The sequence below is a fragment of the Periplaneta americana genome, chromosome 5 (assembly GCF_040183065.1).
Source record: "Periplaneta americana isolate PAMFEO1 chromosome 5, P.americana_PAMFEO1_priV1, whole genome shotgun sequence".
Lineage (NCBI taxonomy): Eukaryota > Metazoa > Arthropoda > Insecta > Blattodea > Blattidae > Periplaneta > Periplaneta americana.
In genome coordinates, this window is record NC_091121.1 from 11,775,831 (window position 1) to 11,800,447 (window position 24,617).

At 36.0% G+C, this 24,617-nt stretch overlaps 1 protein-coding gene across 3 annotated transcripts in view; it reads right to left on the reverse strand.

The window, feature by feature from the left end:
* LOC138699465 (phospholipid-transporting ATPase ABCA3-like) overlaps nt 1–24,617 on the reverse strand; it is an 89,474-nt gene that overhangs the window by 31,208 nt on the left and 33,649 nt on the right. For 2 of the 3 annotated variants that reach the window (XM_069825362.1, XM_069825360.1), the window contains exons 5-16: nt 22,384–22,539; nt 18,033–18,267; nt 15,807–15,980; nt 13,337–13,521; nt 12,524–12,791; nt 11,370–11,524; nt 10,771–10,926; nt 10,615–10,686; nt 7,776–7,914; nt 7,439–7,688; nt 3,966–4,054; nt 913–1,011 (exon numbers count right to left, since the gene is read on the reverse strand). In XM_069825362.1, the coding sequence (XP_069681463.1) occupies nt 913–1,011; nt 3,966–4,054; nt 7,439–7,688; nt 7,776–7,914; nt 10,615–10,686; nt 10,771–10,926; nt 11,370–11,524; nt 12,524–12,791; nt 13,337–13,521; nt 15,807–15,980; nt 18,033–18,267; nt 22,384–22,539 (1,978 nt within the window). The remainder of the gene's footprint in view (nt 1–912; nt 1,012–3,965; nt 4,055–7,438; nt 7,689–7,775; nt 7,915–10,614; nt 10,687–10,770; nt 10,927–11,369; nt 11,525–12,523; nt 12,792–13,336; nt 13,522–15,806; nt 15,981–18,032; nt 18,268–22,383; nt 22,540–24,617) is intronic. The other variant, XM_069825361.1, reaches the window with a different exon arrangement.

Consider the following 24,617-nt stretch of genomic DNA (forward strand, 5'->3'; position numbering starts at 1 on the left):
TGTAAAGAATTTGTCAGGGTCAGATTTCAACAAAATATTTCTTAAAATACTTTGGTTCTTAGAAAATCTTATTCCAAACTGAGGTTGAAAATGATGTTATATGCGAGGTAGACGCATATGGTTTGTCGTATTAAGCAAGGTAGGAAAGCAGATGTATTATGAGGAATTAGTTGGGACCACAGAATATTTGACACTATAGGTGAGGTGTCGCACAAAACGAGGATGTTATAACCAAGTTCTACTGTATTACACTATATAAAATGTACACATTAAAAATGTTGTAGAATGAAAGAAAACTAATAAACTGTACCTTTATCACTGGTAGTACCGTAATTTCTTTCAAATCCTTCATTACTACCCAATGCAGTATCTCATTGGTGGCTAGATTGTGATTGTTGAATAAATAAATAGCGCACACTGCCTCTTTGTGCAGTCACCTATAATTATTTTTAGACTTTTGTTTTCGTATTTTATGACTTTACTAAACCACCAAACAAACTTTAAACATGTTAAAATAAATTTAACCAATTTATGAGAGAGAGTACGGTAATATTATGGTACAGTAACAAAAATCGGGAATAGGGTAAATCAGATTGAATGTGTGACCTTGACAAGAGCGGCAGGCCCAGTATGTACGCGTCATGAAAGAAGACCCTGCAAGATACGTTGATAGTACAGTCTGCATAATGTATAAGTAGACTTCTTTCACACTTGAAATAGATTAGGCCTCGAGTATAATATAAGTCCGGTTTTCGCAGCAGTGTTTTTATGCAAAAAAACACTGTATTAGATTCGGGCCAATATGTTACTAAATTGCGTTCATTCTACTAGCCGTTACAATGAAATTTCATTATATTCAACACTACATCCACCGCTCCAGAATCTGAAGTGATCCAAACATTTATAATTTACCTGAGGAAAGGATGTCCATATCCTGTTTATATTCCATGTCTGAAGAGGAATCACACCAACCACGATCGTCACAATATTCACCACCAAGCAAGGGCAAGTCTGTTTGCAGAGTCGAGCGTTTTGTTACAACATGCATATTACGCTCTTTAACATTTAAAATTATTTACAGCATAAAAAGTCACAAAAATTAAGAATAAAACAGGTATGGATAATTAACATTATGTTAATATTATAGTGGAACTTAAATTATTGTCTTCTTTAACTATCATTGTTTCTACTAACAATATTTTTAATACTATTAAATTCGATTATTCGAAATTCTAATCATCATTTTTTCCTATCATTTGCTGATACATTTCTCCTGGATGACTAAAATTCGCATGAACTCGAGTATCCAATCACGCATCTGACTGTTCTTTAATTATGTGAGTCATGTGATGAGGCCTGAACTTCGGGAGTTCATAGTCTTCACAACTGATTATTGAGGAGTTTGAATCACAGTTAAGTTATCATGAAGTTTATTCACTGTTTTCAGCGAAAGTTGGTTTAATTCATGTAAAATGGCTGAAGAAAGGTGCTACAAGTATGATAATAGTAAAAAGGTCTACTGGTGGAAGATAAAATCAGAACAAAACACTGACAATTCAGTTCCTTCTGCAACAGTGATGGACATACATATCCAGCTATAATCCGTTCTCTGACATGAGCTTGAGTTGTTCAGGCTACTGAAGATGAGTCAGCAATCCTCGCTACATATATATATATAGCTATGTAAATAATTGAGCAAAATAAGAATAATATGTAACAATTTTTAACTTCAGAAAATTGTTTTATGATTTAAATGTAAACATACATATCATTAATATACGGACTATTCCATATGAAATCGATCAGTAAAAAACCTCGCATTTTTTTTATACTCTAATTTTTTCCCTACTTATACAAGGGGCTGAAGGGAGTGCATTTTCAAAAATATACTATCGAAAGTCAAACGGTTTTCGTATTATTGAGCGACAAATTTAGCGTATTTTATAAAAACAAGCCTCTTTCAGTGCTCAGAACTCAGGAATCATTTACTGCAGAACATCGAACAAGAGCTTATTTTGAAGCTGACAATTGGTAGATTATGTTAAGAAGTAATCCTTATTTTTATTGTATACAGAGAGAGAGAGATAATCTGATTTTACTTGCTTTTAGGCTTTTTGGCCATTTGTAAAAATGTAAAAAAATATTGAGAAAAAACCTTGCATTATTAAGAGGGATTTGGCATTGTTTGCTTAGTGGTATGGCAATAAGTTTCGAGGGTATTAAATAGATTATTTTCACACGCCTAGACTTGAATGGCGCTGTACCACATGCACTGACCGAGAGCTGAAGACTGTAGGACTTTCATTTGAAAACCTACTATACTCGCTTGACTGGGTCTGACTTGGGTTGAGTCCAAAGCTAAGCAGTATAAATAGCAGACCACTGAGGGCGATTATATAGTTTAGAATATCTGTGCATTTAGTTGTGTTAATGCACGAACTAGTACGAGGTATTCAAGGAATGCTAAATCCGAGAAAATTGCAGATTGGCTTTTTTTTTTTTTTTTTTGTAGAGGTTATATCATTTGTTACTTGGTTGTTGTAATAAAAGTATTTAAACTTTTACGATGACACAAAGAAATTTAATTAAAAATAATATTTAAATAAATAATTTAAAAGTCAAGAAACTTCACATCCGTAAACATGCATTATTCCGCAATTTAAACTACAGAAAACTGCCTACTCCATTTATCAAGTTATACTTTAACTTACAGAAGAACTCCACTAGTCCGGACTCATTGAGACCGAAGCTTGTTTGGATTATCGAAATTTCGGATTAAGAGGGGGACAGGACTGCAAGCCTTACCCCTCCCCACCCTTCAATATCCACTGCTTTGGTTCAGTTTCGAAGTCACCATTAGTTATTATCTGTTCTTCTTAAGAAGAAGCTGACAGATTATCATAATAGTGTAGAAAACAAGGATTAATTCATTCACTAGTGATAAAGTAAGTTGTACTATATACTGTATTTCATTGCACAACCATCCCATTTTCAATGTCTTTTTTTTCGTGTGAAAATATACGGTGCAACCATTTTGTGAAGGATAAATTAAAATCGTAATGATTGATCGTGTCAATTCTCAGTGATCAGCTTCCATATATTGGAGGCGTGTGTGTGCAAGCAGAGCGAAGTTGCGTGATTCATAGCAGAAGAGGAAATAGAGGCGTAGGAACTGGTAATAGTGTGGGACGCTGGAGCTTTAAAGTGAGTAATACCTTAATAGTACATTATGCAACGAGCCTATAATGGTAGTAATTAAGACGCGAGTATGTTTATGAAACGAGCGCAAGCGAGTTTCATAATTTTCATACAAGCGTCTTAATTACTATTATAGTCAAGTTTCATACGACTTTTTATGCTCGACCATATTTCTAACTTGAAATTATTCATAAGTATTCATGTTATTCTTATCTGACTGAGGAGCGGAACTGACCTTGTGCAATACCTCGTAAATTGTGAGATGTGCGCAGACGCGAAAGTATTGATTTTTTCCGAGAAACAAATGTCGACATTGACCTTGATATAATATAGAGAGTAAAATAAACATTAATCTTGATATAACCTTGAAATTGAATTAGACATTGAAAAACGAAATGACAAATTGAATTCATTTGAATATTATTTACAATTAATGCTAATTATTATAGTAACAGAACTAGCTGTCTTTCGATTGCACATCCGAGAATAATCGATACTTGCGCTTTCATATTGCTACGATGGTATTTTCTGATCGGTGGAACACTGAATTTTAATGAGGTCCATTAAAGGGCTGCTACCAGGTGTATAATTACTACATTTCGGCATGGTCGAGCATAAAATATATAAATAAATACCTAAAAATCAGTGTTTTTTTTGTAAGGTGTTATTTTACAAACAATGAACATGAATTCATATCCTTGCAGTGTTGTAAATGAAGAAAAGTGTAACTGAATTAAATATGTAAAAATATTAACTTCCTTTCCTACCTTCTGAGCTACCGGTCAGCTTCATGTACTCCACACTTGACTCAGAGAAAGCTTGACCATCAGTTTCATCTTCAGCTTCTTTGCCAACTCTGAAAAGCAGATAACAATCAGAACTGTTGCAAATTCTCTGTTTCGAATTGTTAGTAATAAAAAGATTTCGTGTTAACTTAATTTTACTGCTAGATACAGAAAAGAAGCATTTTCATAATTTTATCAATTGACACTCTCTTCAGAAACAAGCAAATAAACGATTGCAAGTCATAATCACTCAAGAAAAAGCACGCATATGCTCGTACATATACAAATGATTCAAAATGAGAGGTCAACTGTTGAGGAAGTGTATCAGAGCGATGTTCAGAGCAGAGAAGTCCTCTGTCGTTTTTATTTGCAACCATTCCACAGTTATAACATATTGTGAATTTTATTAGTAACAACAATGTAATTTATTCGTCACAACAATAATTCCTTTCTACAATTCACCTTAAACACTCTCGTCAACAATTGGATCTTCACTCAACACAGTATTCGTTATAGCACTCCACCGACGACAATGACAATTTACTTGGACTATTACGCACAACAATGAACTGTTAATCTTAACTAATATTTACAAAGCACTATTTACAAATCAGAACTACCAGTTCTCAGTTCACAGTTCTTCTATCTCAGTCACTCGAGTTCACAGTATCTCGAACCACAGACCTTCAGAGACAGTTCACTGTACTCGAACTCGGGTCCCTCCAACTGCGGTCCACTGCACTCGAACTCAGGTCCCTCCAACTGCGGTCCACTGCACTCGAACTCAGGTCTTCGGCTGCTGACGCAGTTGCGGACGCACACTCGAGTCGAACTCCGGTACACAAGACTGGCTTCCTTGCTCTGGCTTTCTCACTGACTGAATAACTGAAAACTCTCGAGTTTGCTGGCGCTTCTTCTTTTATAGCAAAATCATAGTTGCGAGAAATTTCTACAGGTGTGTAGAGAATTATCTGGATATCTCCACTTCGACGGACTTCTCGAAGAGTCGGGAAGATCCGTTCCCCATTCACTGCGTACGCAGCAGTTGCGCGCGCACTCTCGCTCCACTCTCTCGCCGCGTTGGCCCTTTCCCCTCTCCACCGCGCGCCATTCCACCGTGCTCCGCGCGATCTGCTTTCTTGCGGGACCCTGGTCGTGAGTTCGAATCTCACGTCGCTGTCACAATATCAAATATTTAATTTAAAATTAAGGTAATTTACTTGCTTACAATCACAATCATATTAGTAACAATAATAGTAATCATCATCATCATCCTTGCACGTATTGGGCCTAGTGGCCCGTTACGGTCTCTTGCCAACGCTTGAATGGTCTGCCCAAGATCTCTTGCCCACAGGATGGTAATTAAAAATTTGGCGTGGAATTCTAGAACGAGGCATTCTAATGACATGTGATCTCCAGTTTTGTCTGTATTTCTGTAGGTATTCCATAATCGGTTCAATCTGCAGTTCTTTTATAATACCAAAATTTCTAATGTGATCCATTCTCGTGTATCCCGCTGTACGACGCATAAATCTCATTTCTGCCGCCGTTAATCTTTGTGAATCAATATTACGAATCGTCCAAGCTTCACTACCAAAACAGAGTATAGGTCTGGCCAATATTTTATAAATTCTGGTGCGCATGTGTTTTTGTACTAAGGTTGGTTTGAATATCTGATTAATTATCCCCATTGCTCTGTTGAATTTAATAATTTTCTCATTCAAATCCTTTTCTTCTTCATATGAAATTTGGTAACCGAGATAACTAAAATTTTTGACTTGTTCGATGATCTTATTATTGATGCAAATTTTGCTACGGACTGGTTCCTTTCCTAAACCAAATGTTGTAAATTATCTTCTGAAGTTGCCATAAACACAATATCATCAGCAAATAATAAGGTCAATAATAATAATAATAATAATAATAATAATAATAATAATAATAATAATAATAATAATAATAACAACAAAAATAAATTTACCTTTTATTGGAGTAAATACACAAAATGTCCTCCTCTTGCATGCAAGCATGCCTGGTGCATTCTCTAATAATGATGTGTACACTATCCAATAGCCCATTTTGTCGTCCGATATCTGCTGCAGCTGCATCAATTCGACGTAATAGAACATCTCTGTATGTAGTATCTGTACAGTACACCTTTCCTTTCACACAACCCCATAAAATGAAGTCCAGAGGCATTAAGTCAGGTGACAGTGTAGGCCAAGTCACAGGACCTCCCTACCCATCAACCTGGATAGGGTTCATCCAACTATCGATGAACAGGTATTGTGAAAGGTGTCAGTGTGTCATCCAGCTGATACCACATGTGCTAACACTGAGAGATACATCATCCAGCAATGTGTGCACTGTCTCCTGCCTGAAGCAAATGAAGATAATGTCCACCTCCAATTCTGTCTGCCATCACATATGGACCAATTATTCCATCTCAGACATTGATAATAATAATAATGTTGTTGTTTAGTCAACTATCCTAAGACAAGTCTCAAGCTCACAAGTGATACCAATATGGCACCACTTATGAGGAAACTAGGCCAGGAGATAATGGGGTAGGATACCCAGTTCCTTTCTCCCTATCACCTTAATTGTGAATTAAATGTTTAACGTTTGACCTGTTATAACTGTGAAAAGGTTGCAAATAAATAAAAATGACAAAGGACTCTTCTGCTCTAAAAATCGTTCTAATCCATCTCCTTACCAATTGACTTTTTCTTTTAAATCACCCTGTATAGCCTACATACTAGAACCCAAATTATCCATTGTAATAGAGGGACCAGATAAAAGGGTTAATGGGGAAAAAATCAGATAATGCTATTATACCTGACTGTCATAAATAAAATGCACAACAGTTGTTTGAAGTTACTCCATAATGAGACTACTGCTGTCTTTAGGTTATTTTTATGATGCTTTATCAACAGCTTAGGTTATTTAGCGTCTGAATGAAATGAAGGTGATAATGCCGGTGAAATGAGTCTGAGGTCCAACACCGAAAGTTACCTAGCATTTGCTCATACTGGGTTGAGGGAAAACCCCGGAAAAAACCTCAACCAGGTAACTTGCCCCAACCAGGAATCGAACCCGGGCCACCTGGTTTCGCAGCCAGACTCGCTAACCGTTACTCCACAGGTGTGGACTGCTGTCTGTATGCTGCACAATATTATATTGCATATTTATTAGATGTCATGGTTACCTATCGTCAGTGGAATTGGCAATGGTGAGATGAGACCAAGGACATGCCATAGATTACTTATCATTCGCCTTACAATGTTATCGAGTATTTATTAATTTTGGTATTTAGCTTTCATGTAAGCAAGACGCTTTGTGTTGTGAGTGACAAAGGACATTGGTAGAACTTGAACTGTGGTTCATAGTATCTGTAAAAAGATTAAAAAAAAAATATATATATTATTTCTAAAGAATAGGTTGAACACACTAACCTCAAAAATACTTCTTCAAGTGTTGTAATTGACACCCCAATGCTAGATATGCCGAGATTCTGTTTTTCTCTTTCCAAGACATCAAAGAGATCAGGGAAAATTCCGGTTTGTTCTGCAGGCAGCATGTAACACAACAATGAGCCCATTTCACTCTTTACTTTGGCTTCAGGAATTGTACGTTGTATGGTCTCGGTTAATTTTGTCACATTGCAACCTTCTTCCTTCAAAAGGTTTAATTGATAGCCAGTTCCTGAAACAATAATTGCAACAAGTAAACAAACCGAATTCATACAGGTTTCTTAAAATATATTGTAAATGAACAGGAATAATCACGTACCATAGAGTTTCTTGAGAAATAATGAGGTACCATAACATTGCACTCGACCGTGATCCATAATAGCAATTCTGTCACCCAGAACGTCTGCTTCTTCCATAAAATGTGTTGTAATCAGAATGGTACGTTCACCACGCATATTCTGGTGGACAAAATCAATATTAATTTTATTTATTTATTTATTTATTTTTATTGCTAGTAAGTTTGAAATGAATACAAGTTAATAAATGCAATGAAAGATAATCTAGCCCACTCCTTAATGAGTAAGACTCGTGCTCAGGAGGGGATTCCAACACAGACAAAAATAAAATTAAAATTGAGAGTGAATACAGATTAAATAGTGATTAATATGTTTAAACCCAAACATAAATCCAAACAAATTTTTTTATACTTTATTAATTTGGAGAGGATTCGTGGTTGAAATATTATTGGAATAAAATTTGTTTAATAATCTGGGACCTTGACTCATGCTATGATAAAAAGCTGCATTGGTTTTACATTTTGGTTCAGACAAATGCAGAGAATTCATATTTTTAGTTCTATATTTATGTATATACCTTTCAAAGTTATCAAAATTTCTATGAAAATATTTTAATAAAATAAAATAATACATTTGTTTAATGTTGAAAACTTTGAAATGTTTAAACAACAATTCAGTTGGGTAATCTGTTTTTTAAACAAATTTTTAATACTTTCTTCTGTAGTAAAATTAACGGATAAAGGTTGGATTTATAAATTCCACCCCAACCTATAATACCATACATAAATATAGACTGAAATAATGCTAAATAAATTACACGTAAACAGTTAATTGACAAAATATTTCTTAGAATAAGAAAGTAACAATGTTTTACGTAATTTATTACAAATAAAATGAATATGATCATTCCATTTTAAATGATTATCAATAATTATACCTAAGTATTTAACCTCATTAACTCCATTAATAACTGAACAATTGCAATTTATATTGGAACAATCAGAATTATGCATTTTAATTTGTAGTATGAAATTGGTTTATTACCTTTATTATTTAAAGAAAATGGGATAGTTATTTTTTTTTTATTTTTATTAATTACAAGTGAATTTAAATCGAACAATTTTTTTATTAATTTTAAGCCGCAATTTGCATTATAATAAGCGTCAGTCCAAGTTTTTCCACTAAAAAGTAAAACAGTATCATCAGCATACGAATATAAATCACCTTCATATTCTTTAAGGTCTGTCATTAAAAGGTCATTAATATATATTAAAAATAAAATCGGTCCAAGGACTGTTCCTTGCGGAATTTTAATAAATTCACTTAATACATTATCAATTTTAGTAGCTTGAACTCTATTATTTAAATAAGATTTTAATAAATTAAAAGCATTAGTTTTAATTCCAACACAATTTAATTTCTCTAATAATAAATGATGACTTACAGTATCAAAAGCTTTTCTTATATCCAAAAATATACCACCACACTTAAAACCTTGATCATTAATCATTGTTAAAGTAACAAAAGCACTACATGGTTTTAAATATCACACTTAAGTAAGACGTCTGTGTTATAGCTTCAGAAATAATTCCATTTAAGAGGAGTGTCTGTGGCCTTACACTTTTACACAACTTATATTAAGATACTTCAAACAGACTGAAAGTTTAACTAACAAAATTAACATACAATTTATTTTTATGCCAACTGGAAATAAAATGTTAAACGAATGTTAGATGATAAACAAGCATAAAAATAAAAAAATAAGTAGTAAATAAAGAAATAAAATAAATAAAAGATAAATAAAAACATTGGAAGGAGAAGCCAAGTGACACAATAACAGAATTTGGCCTAACACAAGGCTGCTACTGATGCTCATGGCAACTACACAAGTTGCAACATTAGAACAAAAAGTTCGAGCAAAACTTTGTTAATACAGTGTGTGTAAAAAGTTATGTCCGATTTTGAATGCAAAAAGTATTATCTTATGGTTACCTGAACGAAGTTTTAGAAGCAATAATATGCTAGATGACTTGTACACTAAATGCATCCATTTTTTAATCTTGCGTACACCACTTTTAACACTTGAATATAGTTAATTGATGAACTAGTGGACTTACTCGTGTTAAATATGTAAATATGTAGCCGGACGAATATTACATATTTAACACGAGTAAGTCCACTAGTTCATCAATTAACTAAATGCATGTTATCAGCTGAGGGAGCACTATCTATTCATGGCCAGGGACTAGAATTTTTAGATGATCTTTCATTCAAGCTTCAACTTCACAATCTTACAATTGACTCGCCTGGAATAAAACTGTACTTCATCTAAAAATCTGATTTGTCAGAAAAAACGAAAAACTAGTGCAGTTAAACTTCAAACAATGATTTTACTACTAAAGTTAATGCAGATAAATTCCAGCTCATATCAGATTCCCTGCAAAATTTTACACTAAAACATACTTAATCTCATATTTAATAATTTGCAGGAAGTGCAGTTTGATTTTAGGCGACTCAATTAGTATTGTCTTTTGTTCCTGTCTATTTGCTGACAATCTCACGATGTGCACAGTTTGAGGGGATATTTCGACATAAACTCATTTAACAGTTCCTTATGAGAAGTTACGCAGATGGTCAGAGTCTATAACATCAATATTTCTTAGAAATCAGTCTGGGCTTGTAAAAACTCAATTTCATGAAGATGGGAAACAAGACAATCATAGCTTGTGTAGAGCCAAAACTGAAACATTTCCATTTAGTGACTATATTCCCAGACAAATTGTTGTATATAAAATTAATTGAAAGCTGGCGAAATACTCTACAACATTACAAATAAATACAAAATAAACATTTTTTACTTACTAACAAAAGATCCCATATTTCTCTCCTGGCTTCTGGATCCATCCCTGATGTCGGTTCATCCAACATTAAAACCTAAGAATAAAAAAATAATAAAATTGAATAATTATGTACTTAATGGTAAGACTAAAACAGAGATGAAAGGTAAAGATCATATACCTTAGTATGTCCAATTAATGCTATGCCAAGTGACAATTTTCTTTTCATTCCTCCAGACAAAGTTGAACACAACTGATTCTTCTTTTCTTCAAGATTCAATTTATGGAGAAGATCTCTCGCCTCCTCATTTGCTTCACGGTTGGAACAACCTTTCAACTGCAGAATATTAAAACAAACGAGTTTCAACTTACATACTTTCTAATACGTTCTACGTGTTTCAGTTCTTTGTCACGTTGAGAATGATACTGATGTCTATACAGTTCTTTGAACTACGTATTATTCTAAAGACATATACCATACAAGTGAAGACAAGTTAATATGAAAACTAGAAAGATGAACTTTTGTTTTCTGGACTGTACACAAAAGACATTATGGGACTGAACATGAGGGAAATGGTTAACACGAATTCAATACTACTACTCCTTGCTCTCTGTCCACCTCTGTGTAAGACTAAGTAAGACATTAAGATAAAAAAGAGAGTAAGACTAAATAAGAGATTAAGAGAGTAAGAAAGAAAGAGAGAGAGGGGGAAAAGAAGGGTTTATATAAAACCATTTACATCTGATCAAAATCCATTTTAAAAAATTGAAGGAACTTACCATAGCGAAGAACAGAAGATGTTCCAAGACAGTCAGATCAGTGAAGAGCAAATTATGTTGTGGACACAATCCCAAGCTTTCCCGAACTTTATCCAAGTTGTCACGAATATCATAACCACCAATATACACAGAGCCACTTGTAGGAGAAAACATTCCTATTTGACACAATACATAACTGATTAAGTATCATTGCAAAGTAAAATTTATATGGACATTTCACAAGTCTTAGCAATAATTTTTTTCTCCCAAAAATGCATCAACAACACAACTCGTTCATACGTTTTTTATTTTTTGTCCACCAATAATTCCATCATGACCTAGCTAGGGATCGAACCCCAGCTGCCTGGATGGAAGACCAATGTGCTAATACTTGAACCACAGATATGATGGCAGCACTACACGTTGCATCTGATCCTGGGTGAAAGTTGCAGTCATCCCAACATTGCTGCGAGACTCTATGCAGAAAGATATTCTGAACATTCCAATAGTGCGTGCTATTAACACTCTTTAATGTGTTTCGGCAATTTGCCCCATTTGACCGAGAGGCACTAACCATGTTATCTCAACAACGAGTGATTGTGGAGTTTTGGTTTTTTTTTTTTACGTAGGTTATTTGTCGACACTTTATCAACATCTTAGGTTATTCAGAGTCTGAATGAGATGGTGATAATGCCGGTGAAATGAGTCCGGGGTCCACCACCGAAAATTACCCACTATTTGCTCATATTGGGTTGAGAGAAAACCCCGGAAAAAACTTCAACCAGGTAACTTGTCCCAACCAGGAATCGAACCTGGGCCACCTGGTTTCGCGGCCAGACGTGCTGACCATTACTCCAAAGGTGTGGACTGTAGTTTTAGTTCCTATACTTAAATTAACTGATTATGTTCCTTATCCCACAGTACTGTTTCTTTGGATGGCATATTCCACATACCTTTTATAATAGGTTAAGTGTAAATGAGTTACAACACATGGAAAGTTACTCTTTTTCCTTTTTCTATAAATATAAGTGTTGGAATGTACATTTTGTTTATCTGAGTACTATGTGAAGACTTCTTTGCTGTTGGGATAGAACATTTTTCACATACCTAGATAACATTTCACGAACACAAGAATGTTAATAATTGCAATTATGAATATCTACTTGAATTCTTACCTGTGAGAATTGACATTGTTGTAGTTTTTCCGGCACCGTTATGTCCGAGAAGTGCTGTAATTTCACCACTATATATGTCTAGAGTCACACCATCGACAGCTACCTTTTTATTCATACCACCAATTGACTTAAATACTTTATATAGATTTTCAATCTTGATTCCGACAGACAGATTATCGTGAGGTTTCTCAAACTTTCCATTAGAATTTGTTTCATCATGTGAAGAGAACTTCAAGCTATCCACTTTTCTGCTACGCCAATAGGATGGCTAGAATAGAAACAACACAAATCATATAATTGTAAATGTGCAGATATGGAAATGTAAGTCAAACTGAAAATAGTACATCATGCAATAAGCCTATAATGGAGTAATTAAGAAGTGAATATGTTTATGAAACGAGCGCGAGTTTCATAATTTTCATACGAGCGTCTTAATTACCATTATAGGCATGTTTCATACGACTTTTTATTCTCGACCATATTTCTAACTTGAAATTATTCATAAGTATTCATGTTATTCTTATCTGACTGGGGAGCGGAACCAGCCTTGTGCAATATCTCGTAAATTGTGAGGTGTGTGCAGACGCGAAAGTATTGATCAGAAAAAAAAAAAGTTTCACTGGTACATAATTTAGTCAATTTCCTCAGTCAAGGAATTCCTGTATATTTGTACTGTACAAACGAGGTTTATGGTTCAAATGGTATGAATATAACCAATGTTTTAAATTTAAGTATTTATAAGTTTTTAACATAACTTCGAATTGAGTGAGTGAATGAGTACATGTGTCAGTGAATTTAACCATATTAACTTACCATGAAAATGAAGTACCACGGTTTTGCTAGGCCATATTTTCCTGGCATGATGGAATTAACATACCATGTCACAACACAATATAAGATAATATCCACTACCAACATCAGCCACATTATTCCCACGCTGAGGTCACCTCTTATACCACTGGGAGGTTCAAAAATATTTGTCCAAGTTAGGCCAACACCTGCAAAATAAAAACATAACGTCTATTAATCACCATACTTATTTTTGTGGTAAGGATAATGAACTCTGGTTACAGATAAAAAGTAAAAAGATATATGTTGTTTGTTGTTTTCTAATGCCAGGCTTTGACAATAAAGTCATTTGACCTCTTGCACCCCAATATTTTTCAAAGATATTATCATGGCCAGCCACTGAAGCACAGATTTTGAGATGTTCCGTATCCATTTCTTGGTTTGAGTTGCACAATGGGCAGTTAGGGGACTGATATATTCCAATTCTATGCAGGTGTTTGGCCAAACAATCATGGCCTGTTGCCAATCTAAATGCAGCTACAGACGATTTTCGTGGTAAATCGGGAATTAACTGTGGATTTTGATGCAGAGGTAAAAAGATATATTTAAAATATGATAAAAGTTTGAAACTTTAAAACACTTAATAGCAGAACTATATTTGCCAAGATGAGTCTAAGGATTCGCTTTATACCTCTGAAAAACTTGGGAAGAACCCCCCATCAGTAATCAACTCAAACAGGAATCCAACCAACACCCACGCACAGTCTCAGAGCACAAGATAACCATATTAATTCCTACACTATGCTCGTGGCAACTGGTACTATTAGAGTACATTTGCTAATCTATATGCAAGCTCATTCAGTTAGATGTTAAATGTTATGTTTTATTTAACGACGCTCGCAACTGCAGAGGTTATATCAGCGTCGCCGGATGTGCCGGAATTTTGTCCCGGAGGAGTTCTTTTACATGCCAGTAAATCTACTAACATGAGCCTGTCGCATTTAAGCACACTTAAATGCCACCGACCTGGCCAGGGATCGAACCCGCAACCTTGGGCATAGAAGGCCAGCGCTATACCAACTCGCCAACCAGATCGACGATGATGATGATGATGATATTATTATTATTATTATTAGATTACATTTTTAAAAATGACGATCATGATTAATGAAGAAAAATACGAGAGAATTAGGACATCATTATGGAAGCAGGGGAGGATCCAAAAAAAATCAGCTCTGGGATTTCCCGGAAAATAAGAGAGAGTTGGTCGCCCTAGGTGACTGTCACATAGTGTGATTGTTGAACAGTGAGTTCAGAAAATTAGACTGCTGATGAAAATACAGAAATCCGAGGTACATTACCTTTTTTTATATACAATTCCAAACAATTAAAGTTTGAGTGAAAGTTTTTTATGTTTTAGCAAGGAACGTTACAGAGTTAACTACAAGAAGAAAGAAAATTTTTACAAGTGTAAAAGAAAAAAATCTTGCTAGTGAATAAAAACGTTGACAAAGTGCTGGGTTTACAATGAAAAGGAGAAATAAATAAAAATTAGAAAAATTGATAAAAATGTGCAAAATAGACTAAACAGCCACTGCCATCAAGATCAGCATATAACTCGTATTTGGGTTCAATATCTATGAGAAGGCTGTGTATGACTTCCTATGCAAATATCTAGTGAGGAGGAAAAAGGAAGTTTTGACCAAAAGTCCATTGTCAGGATATTGAGCCGTTCAGAGCAAAAGTGGTGTACGTCAAAATTGGGTATCGAGGTTTAAAGTAAAAATTCTGTAAAATACAGGGCAAAGTAGCAGTTAATATCTCCTTCGTGCTAGCCACTGACTACTAATAGTTTAAATAAATTGAATAATTGCTACTTTGCGCTGTATTTTACAGAATATTTACTTTAACCCTAGATCATATATGAGGAGCATCATTTCAAAAAGTATTAAGTCCCCCAGTGGACGAAATTAAATTTGTTACTTTCTATTTATTTATCTTTTATGCTGTGAAGTCTGATGGTTCCAAGTCGTCATATTTGTAAACTGTGAAACAAGTATTTAAAAATAGTTTTGTGTAGTGTTTTGAGAACATCTCCGGTTTACGAATAATCCAGTTTTTCGTCGTTCGTGTAAAAAAATTGTAAGTTGCACATAATACGTTTTGAAACGATGCTCCTCATATGTAACAGATATGTCAGGGTTATAGGCTTTGAGGTTAACAACTTTTGTCAGGTTTACAACGCTGCCATCTAGTTGTTACATAAGGAGTCACGTCATAATACCCATTTGAATTGCATTAGTGACTGTGCTGCCATCTCGTGTTCGTTTATGGCGGACGGGTGGCGATCCTGGCGGTTGTTCTCTTCAAAGTGCTGCCGATTTTAACGTAGCGAGGAGTTATCTGTTACATATATGATCTAGGCTTTAACCTTCATTACCCATTTTTGACTTACACCACTTCTGCTCTGAACGACTCATATGATGTTACTTACCCTTTGACTCATGGGCCACAATCAAGCGGTAAGTCCAACTAATAGCAGTGTTGGGCAGGAGAGAGGTCAACAGCTTTATTCCAGGAGAAACATACGTATTGCTCACAACCAGAGAAAAGGGTGCTGCATATGATATGATCCACAGCAGCACACCGATACTCATGGCCAAAGTTGCTGAAATTATAAAATTATGTTTCAATAAATACACGGGCATTCCAGGGTGATTAATGTAACAAGCTGAAGTAACCATTCAAGAGATAAGAGGTTATATTTTAACTATTTAATAATAATCAACGAATACAGTTCATGCTATGAACACAGTCAACAATGCGGAAAAAAATATATTATCTAAAATAACTACTGAAGCTTTCCTGGCGATGTGATAACTCAAAATTTTCTCGGGCTTCCGGCCAGGTCATAAGTTGGTGATCCACTGAGTAAGGTCAGATCAGTAAAAGATGATCTAGGCCTCAGAGTACCAGGGATCTACCGCATTCCGTATGAATGTGAGGCTGCTTACATTGGACAGACGGGACACACAATAACTACGCGTCTTTCAGAACATCAAAGAAGCATCAGATTAATGCAGCCCGAAAAATCCGGATTGGCTGAACACTATATTGAAAAAAGCCATAGGGTTAATTTTAATAACATCGAGGTCCTGGCGAAGTGTTCGGGCTACTGGGATAGAAGAGTAAAGGAAACCCTGGCCATAGCGGTGGAATGCGGTAACCTGAATCGGGACTCGGGTCTCCAACTAAGCGCGGCGTGGGCACCGGCTATTACATTTCTCAATGCCCAGACGACAGGCCATCAACAGCGGAGGACACATAAAAACTCGTCTGCCGAGCCCATCGTGAGACCCGCGGTCAATCAGCCGAACAGCACAAAGCAAGACAACAAGTCGGCAGCGTTCGCGCGGCGGTCCGCACTAATAAGAGCCAATCAGCACAAAGCTCCTCGGCTGACTCCTCCCTCTGGCACTATAAATTAAGGAGCTGGGTACCCCTAGATATCATTTAACCCTGAAGATAAGGCAGATGAACATCCTCGAAACGTCGGTGGATCAGCAACTTATGACCTGGCTGGAAGCCCGAGAAAATTTTGAATTATATTAATCTAATGTAACTCATTATTTTGTTAATGTGACAAATGTAACTTTTTTTTACAGCGTCTATTGCAAAGAAAAAGTTAAGTAATGAAAAAATAACAGTGCCTATTGTTCAGATTAGTACAGACTTTTTCAGTATATTTTAAAAACAATGTTTTAAGACATGAAACAAGTCACAAGACCTATCACTCATCATTGTTCCACCATCTAAAGGTACAGTCACATGTCGCTACTTTTGCAGCGATGCAGTACAAAAAACTGCGCAACTCTCGTACTACGACATGTAAACAACGGTGCAACCCGAAAAGTAGCGGCTGCCGAACCTGCTGCCCATTACTTTTTCATGCTGCGCGCAGCTTAGAAGTAGCGACGTGTGAACAGGGTTCTCAGGGTTGCAGCCGCAGCATTTTTGATATCGGTTTTGTTGAAACTTTTGCTGCGGTTGCAACCAGTGTTGCCACCCCATATGTGCCAATGATACTTTTATTGTTTGGATGTATTTTAATGTTAGATGTGATGAAAATAAATTATTTGTAACAGTTATTAAATGCGCAACACAGCCTGAGCATATTTGCTGACGATATAATTCAATTTTTTAATTTTCTGTAGCGTAGTTTCAAACAGGAGGGTTGCCAACATTGATTACGTGAATATGCTGTTGGTTATCATTTAAGTATATAGGCGTTTTTAAAAGCTTTATAGTAAAAATAATGTCAATTTCTGAATACTAGTTAGGGCAGAAAAGCAAATAATAGATAAGTAAGCTTTCGCATGAGTTTATTAATAATGCGAACATAACCACAAAATGTATAATGAGAAGTCAACACGGAGATGGAAACCTGCAGCATGAGTGCGGCTGCAAAAGTAGCGCCTTGTGTGTGAACAGACTCGCAGCCTCCAGTTTCAACTTTTGCTACACTCGGGTTGTGCAGCACAAAAAGTAGCGTGCAGCGCGCTACTTTTGGCTTACGTGTGAACATAACACGCAACTTTTGCAGCTGCAGTACAAAAGTTGCGCAGCAAAAGTAGCGACGTGTGACCGTACCTTAACAAACAGGTACAGGTATGTTATTATAACTGAGATACACATCGGTGAGTAATTCATTTTTACTTACGTCGTGAGAAGAAGGAACTTATGCCAAAGCAAAAAGCGACACCTGCTGCACAGTAGAACATGAGAATAAGCCAGACCAAGAGGCCATTTGAGTGCTGGAGGATTGCAACTTCTTTGAAAGGGGGTTTAACTAGTAATACTATTATAGTGACAGACACTATATTCACAAGCAATGCATTTATCATCCATCCAAGCCAAAGCATCCATGACTTTAAGCCCATCATTTTCATCAGCTCCTGAAATAACAATGAAATTAATGCACAGAGACCACAAAAAATCATATTTAAATTAACTCAAACCTGCAACAATAAAAAAGTTTATCTTATAACAGGAGTCCCGTGCCATGGCATCGTGGTCTAAGGCATCCTGGCTAGGACTCGCGTTACGGAATGCGCGCTAGTTTGAGTCCTCGTGGGAGAAGAAAATTTCTCATGAAATTTCGGCCAGTGTATGGGACTGGTGCCCACCCAGCATCGTGATGCACTTGGGGAGCTACGATAGGAGCGAAATCCGGTTGCGAATGCCAGCTATAACAGCTGGGGGGAACATCGTGCTAACCACACGATACCTCCATTCTGGTTGGATGATCATCCACCTCTGCTTCGGCATGTGGGCGTGAGGCCAGCAGCCGGCTGATCGGTCTAGGCCCTTCACGGGCTGTAGCACCACGGATTATATTATTTTATTATAACAGGAAGAAAAATCACGATTATAGGTAAACACAAACTTCACAATTTTTTAAGCCAACACATTTTTTAAGAGTCTGCCTAGTTAGCTCTGTGGTAGCATGTCTGTCTCCAGACTAGCCGGCCTGGGTTCGATTCCTGCCAGGGTCAGAAATTTTCTTGCTTCAAGTCTAAAATTTCTACCTTGGGACTAGGAGAGATGGCGGTGCACAACTTCTAATCGCTAAATTGTGCACCAAATAAGCCTGGGTTAAATCCCAAATCTCTCCACAGTGCATATGAAGGGAAGGTATATGTCACTGTTGATAGTGATTCGTCTGTCGGATGGGGATGTTAAGCGTGGCGGCCCCCTTGGTGTTATTCGACAGGAGTAGGCTATGTGCTGGCACCGAGTTTCCCCTTCTCCTTTCCTCACCTTCATCATCATCATCTTCATCCATTCCCTAGTACACGAAATAACTCTTCACACAGATACACATCATGTACAATGTGGCCCGCAAGTGGTGTGCAATTTGAAAATGGGTCATAGTTCTGACATCTATCCGCAGTATGCAGAACCGAATCACGCAAGTGAAGTGGGTGGGCATTAGAAAAAAAAAACACACAAAAACACAAACACACACACATTTTTTAAGAAGAGTACATGACAGACGAAACTTACACGCAACTAATTTTTGCGTAGTAAATACAAAAATAATAATAAATAATACTCCGAGGCACAACAGTCTATGAAAAATCATGACTGACCAGCTGGCTGCTGGCCTCACGTCCACATCCCGAAGCAGAGTTGGACAATCATCCAACCAGAATGTGGTTAGCATGATGACTCCCCCCCCCCCCCAGCCATTATAGCTGACTTTCGTAACCAGATTTTGCTACCTATCGTAGCTCCCCAAGTGCATCATGATGTTGGGTGGGCACTGGTCCCACATACTGGCCGAAATTTTATGAGAAAATGTCTTCCCCCGTGAGAACTCAAACCAATGCGCATTCCACAACTCGAGTCCTAGGCAGGATGCCTTAGACCACGATGCCACAGCACGGGACGTAGTAAGTACATATTATATGCAATTCTGTATTTAACACACAATTCAGAGTTCGTCATTCTCGTATTAGAATCACTGCGTGTCCAACTTGTAGCATATTATATTACATTGTGCAAATATGTCTAATGATTTCATATCATATTTCAATGATTAATGGTTATTAACTACCTAATTAATACTAAATTAAAAGCAACGAAAATGGCCAATAGCTAACATGGAAAGGAAAGGTTCCTGAAATTCACGAACTGGAATTCATTCCATTCCGATCCATTTCAAGCCTAGATGATAAACAACACCATTGTTTACCAACAGATCAACCTATTTACTGAAATGTAGTTTGAAAATTAGGATATGTACTATTGAAGCTGTGTATTTCGAAAATGTCGAAAAATTCAATTAAATAGATACCAATTTTCCCGTTTGAAAATTCCACTTTCTGTATTTGGAACACCACTAAAAATTCCAATCTCTAATCATCATGAATATTGTCCACTAGACCAGACAATTAACAAGGAGGAAAACTGTGGCATTTGGGATGCGGGTCATTGCATAAATGAGAACAGTGAGAGACATCTCAGTCATGACTAGAGATGAGCTTAAACGATATTTTCAAGTATCTGTGACAGCTGTGACTGTGACAATTAAATATCTGTGACTTTTATCGGTGATTTTGTTACACCGATATTTTATATCGATAAGGAAGCACAATATGCATGAATTACAACGATATTTTGTCACACCAATAAAAATTAACAGGAAATATTGAAGAGCAGTGAAATGTGAATACCATTTCTCTATACACGTCACACATCAGTGATTTATGTGGGAAAATTCAACAACTAAATTATGTACATGTACCATTAACAAATAAATACCTAACTGAACAGTAACATGTCAAAAGTTAACCTCATGTACCAAGAGGTTATATTGTAGATATTGCATCAGTTGGTAATTTTAAAATGTAGTTGGGTATGGAGAAATTGAGGTTATGTGATTAAAAATTGATCCTTTTTATTGTATATAATATAATGGATAAATTATTTTAAGCTGTGCATTAACGTTATAATATTGAGTCATAGAATAAAAATACATAAAATATTTATAAAACATATGTAGCCTACAGACTAACTATGAAAACAAAATGTCAGACTCATGATTATATTATTATCCCGCTATCACTCAAGAAAATACTAGTGGAAACAATAGTAATGCCCCACTTCGATTATTGTGATTCTCTACTGACCGACCTCAATGTCAACCAGTTGCAAAGATTACGTGTTCATAATTCTTGTGTTCGCTTCGTCTGCGATGTCCGTCATGCTGACCACATTACCCCATCCTTCCAAACTCTAAACTGGCTACGGCTTAACGAACGTAGAAATTTTCATTCTCTTGTTTTCCTTTTCCAAGTCCTTCACACCTCTACACCTACCTACCTTGACTCCCGTTTCAGTTACCTGTCATCATATCATAATCTCTTCACACGCACGCAAAATAGCCGCATACTAGCCATACCAACACATAAGACATCATCGCATTCATAATCATACACAATCTCGCTTTCGCGCTTGTGGAATACCCTACCCAGTGACATCAGAGACTGTCTGAATTTAGTAGCGTTCAAAAGCAAACTTATTAAGCATTTTCTTACTGCGTAGAGTAGGTTTAATTTTTACTTAGTTAATAAAAAAAAATTCTCTCTTCTTAATTTTTGCAATGAACTGTCTAGCTTTTATTAGTCTGTTAATCTTTTAGTAATTTGATTTTTATTATATTTGTAAATTCAATATTAATTGTAATTGTATTCTTAATATTGTAGTTGTAATCCCCTGGTAGAGGGGAAGAGAAGGCCTGATGGCCTTATCTCTACCAGGTTAAATAAATAAATAAATAAATAAATAAATAATGCCGTTAATAACTTTGCAACAAATCATCACCTTGCAAAAAATAATATTGAACAAAATATCATGAAAAAATAATCAAATATCACCGCTCGATTGCTGTTATTGTATCATGCGCATTCGAAAACCCATGACGGAGAGGAGAAAATATCAGTCACAGGGTACTGAATACAGAGCAGATTTCAATAGCGATATTTTGTCACAGATATTTCGCGTCATCAGTCACAGGTTTATCTGTGACAAAACCTGTGACAAAATATCGGTGTGTGAAATATCGGCCATCTCTAGTCATGACAACACATCTGCCCACATATCAATTTGTACAGCGGTTTCTTGCTAAGTACCACATTTCCCAGACCCACCATCACTTTATTTGACAGATATCACTGCCTGTGACGTTTTCTCTTACCAAAGACCAAATTCGTCTTGGGAAGGAAAAGATAGAACAGAGTGCAATAAAGAAGCTGTTAGCTATTTCAAAAGATGATTTCAAAAAATGTTTTGGGCAGTGGAAACATTACTGGGGCAAGTGTGGTAAGTCCACGATACATGTTGTAGGTTTTGACAAGTCCAGCCTGGATACTTTATGTTCACGTCTCATACAGTGTAGCTGAAGAAACATGATTTAAATTACAAGAAAATATTAATATAGGTAGTTGTAAGAAGGGGATTACAGTATATTACAAATAATATTCTGTAGACATATGAAATGATAATACCTTCACTCCAGTTTGCTTCTCTTCCACCACTCTCTTCAGTATTGCAGGACATAACATTACAAAACTCAATACCGTACAAAACGGCAGGAGTACAGAAAAAATATCGACAAAATCATCTGAACGATAAGTTGGATATGGAAATTCTTGAAGAGTCAACTGCAAAAAAGAGTAACATTTATTACATCAGTGAAGATTTTGGGTAATTTTTAAACTCAGCATTCAATTTTGAATAATAATTTAACACTTCACATTTCTGGTAACAGTAATAAAATCCTATTATGATTACTGTTCAATTTTGTAACAATTTGTCAACATATTTTCAATCACTTTATTATTATTATTTCTGTCCAATGACGCTAAATGAATTAAAAAAGGAGGAAGACAGGAGGAATTATCAATGAAAAAGGTACACGATAACTGCATCCTTACAAGAGCTCTTGGGACTCGTCTTAATTTTTATGTAAGCTCCTAGCCTAAGGCTATTTGCCCCATTTCGTTCACACAGTCTCACTCAAGAGATTTGAGTAAATTTTGCAGAAGGAAAACTCAGTGACTCCAGATACAGCTCTGAGAAAAACTGTGATTACTTTAGTTATTAAGGGGAGGCAGACTGTGAATATATCAAAATCCACAAAATTTATCCGATTTGTTTGAAATTGATCATGGATACTAAGTATGTTATTAGTAATGGATATACCAAGTTTCAACTTTCTAAGTACAATAGTTCTGTAAATATTAATAATTTTATAAAACTTTATATCGTTTGATATAAAATGCTCCATGCACCATATTGTAAGAAATTTTCAATATTTCTTTTTATTTATATGTTCAGAGAAGGTATATAAATAATGATAAGTATTAGTTTATTATGGAAATAATATAGTAATACAGTTATCTTGGTTTTAATTTCATACTTTTAAGGGCACAAAATCAAAAACTAACATCGGAATATCAAAATAAAGATAATCAAAATGGAAAAAACCAAATTTTCATTTTTTCTTCAGTTTTGTTCGAAAATTTCACCTCTGCCTCCCCTTAAAGCTTACTCGTATATTCCAGATGCCATGAACATGATTATTCTTATTCAAGGTCCTTAAAGGTGATAAAACCTGCGAGTCTTTCATAAAAAACATTAGGTTTTGTGTTCCTTTAAACGATACGAGAGCTCTCAAACTTTTATACAATAGACATTCTGAATCTCTTTTCCCCAGTCTCCAACATGTCAACATGCACATCAGTGAATTCGATCTATTCATTGTACAGGGCAGGGTCATAAGTCACCGTACCCTTAGATATATACAATGTAATGTACTGTAAAGTTACTAATTACTAAACCTGGTGACAAAAGTGTGTGGTAACACTGAAAGACAGTTGATAACAATGACCAAAACAGTGACAATAATGAATGATAGTGAAATTGTGAGCAATATGGCAGATACGAATAATTATTCGCTTGAAGAGCAGTTGATTGCGAGTGTTTGGGTCCATGAAAGGCAGCACACAGGGCAGACAATGCAAATTATGACACAGTTTGAAAAGAGATCTGGAAGGCCCCCCTCACCCCCCAAGGAAAGCAACATTGTTAGCTTGAGAAAAGTGAGCATTAATTACTGACAGCATCAAAAACAATCCTTGAAGTAGTTGACCAGTCATAGAGACAAGACATGTGCTGCAGTTGCTGGATCCATTGAATAGATTATCAGCACCATTATCATGGCTTCCCCGAAGTCTTGATTTGTCAACATCGGACAACAGCCTGGTCCACACCTGTGGAGTAACGGTCAGCACGTCTGGCCGCGAAACTAGGTGGCCTGGGTTCGAATCCCAGTTGGGGCAAGTTACCTGGTTGAGGTTTTTTCCGGGGTTTTCCCTCAACCCAATACGAGCAAATGCTGGGTAACTTTTGGTGCTGGACCCCGGACTCATTTCACCATCATTATCATCTTCATTTCATTCAGACGCTAAATAACCTGAGATGTTGATACAGCATCATAAAATAACCCTATTGAAAAAAAAAACAATAGCCTGTTGGGGGTACATAAAAGAAAAGGTGGCTGCTAGACGGTATCAAACAAACAACGAACTGAAAGACGCTGCGACAACTGCCTTTGCAGACATAACACCAGAGCAGTTACGTAAAATGTCACAAAGGACCTGGAAACATATCCAACTCTGCATAGAAAATGATGGAACTTACACAGATCCCTGAGATTAGCTAAGTAAGAAATATCTTT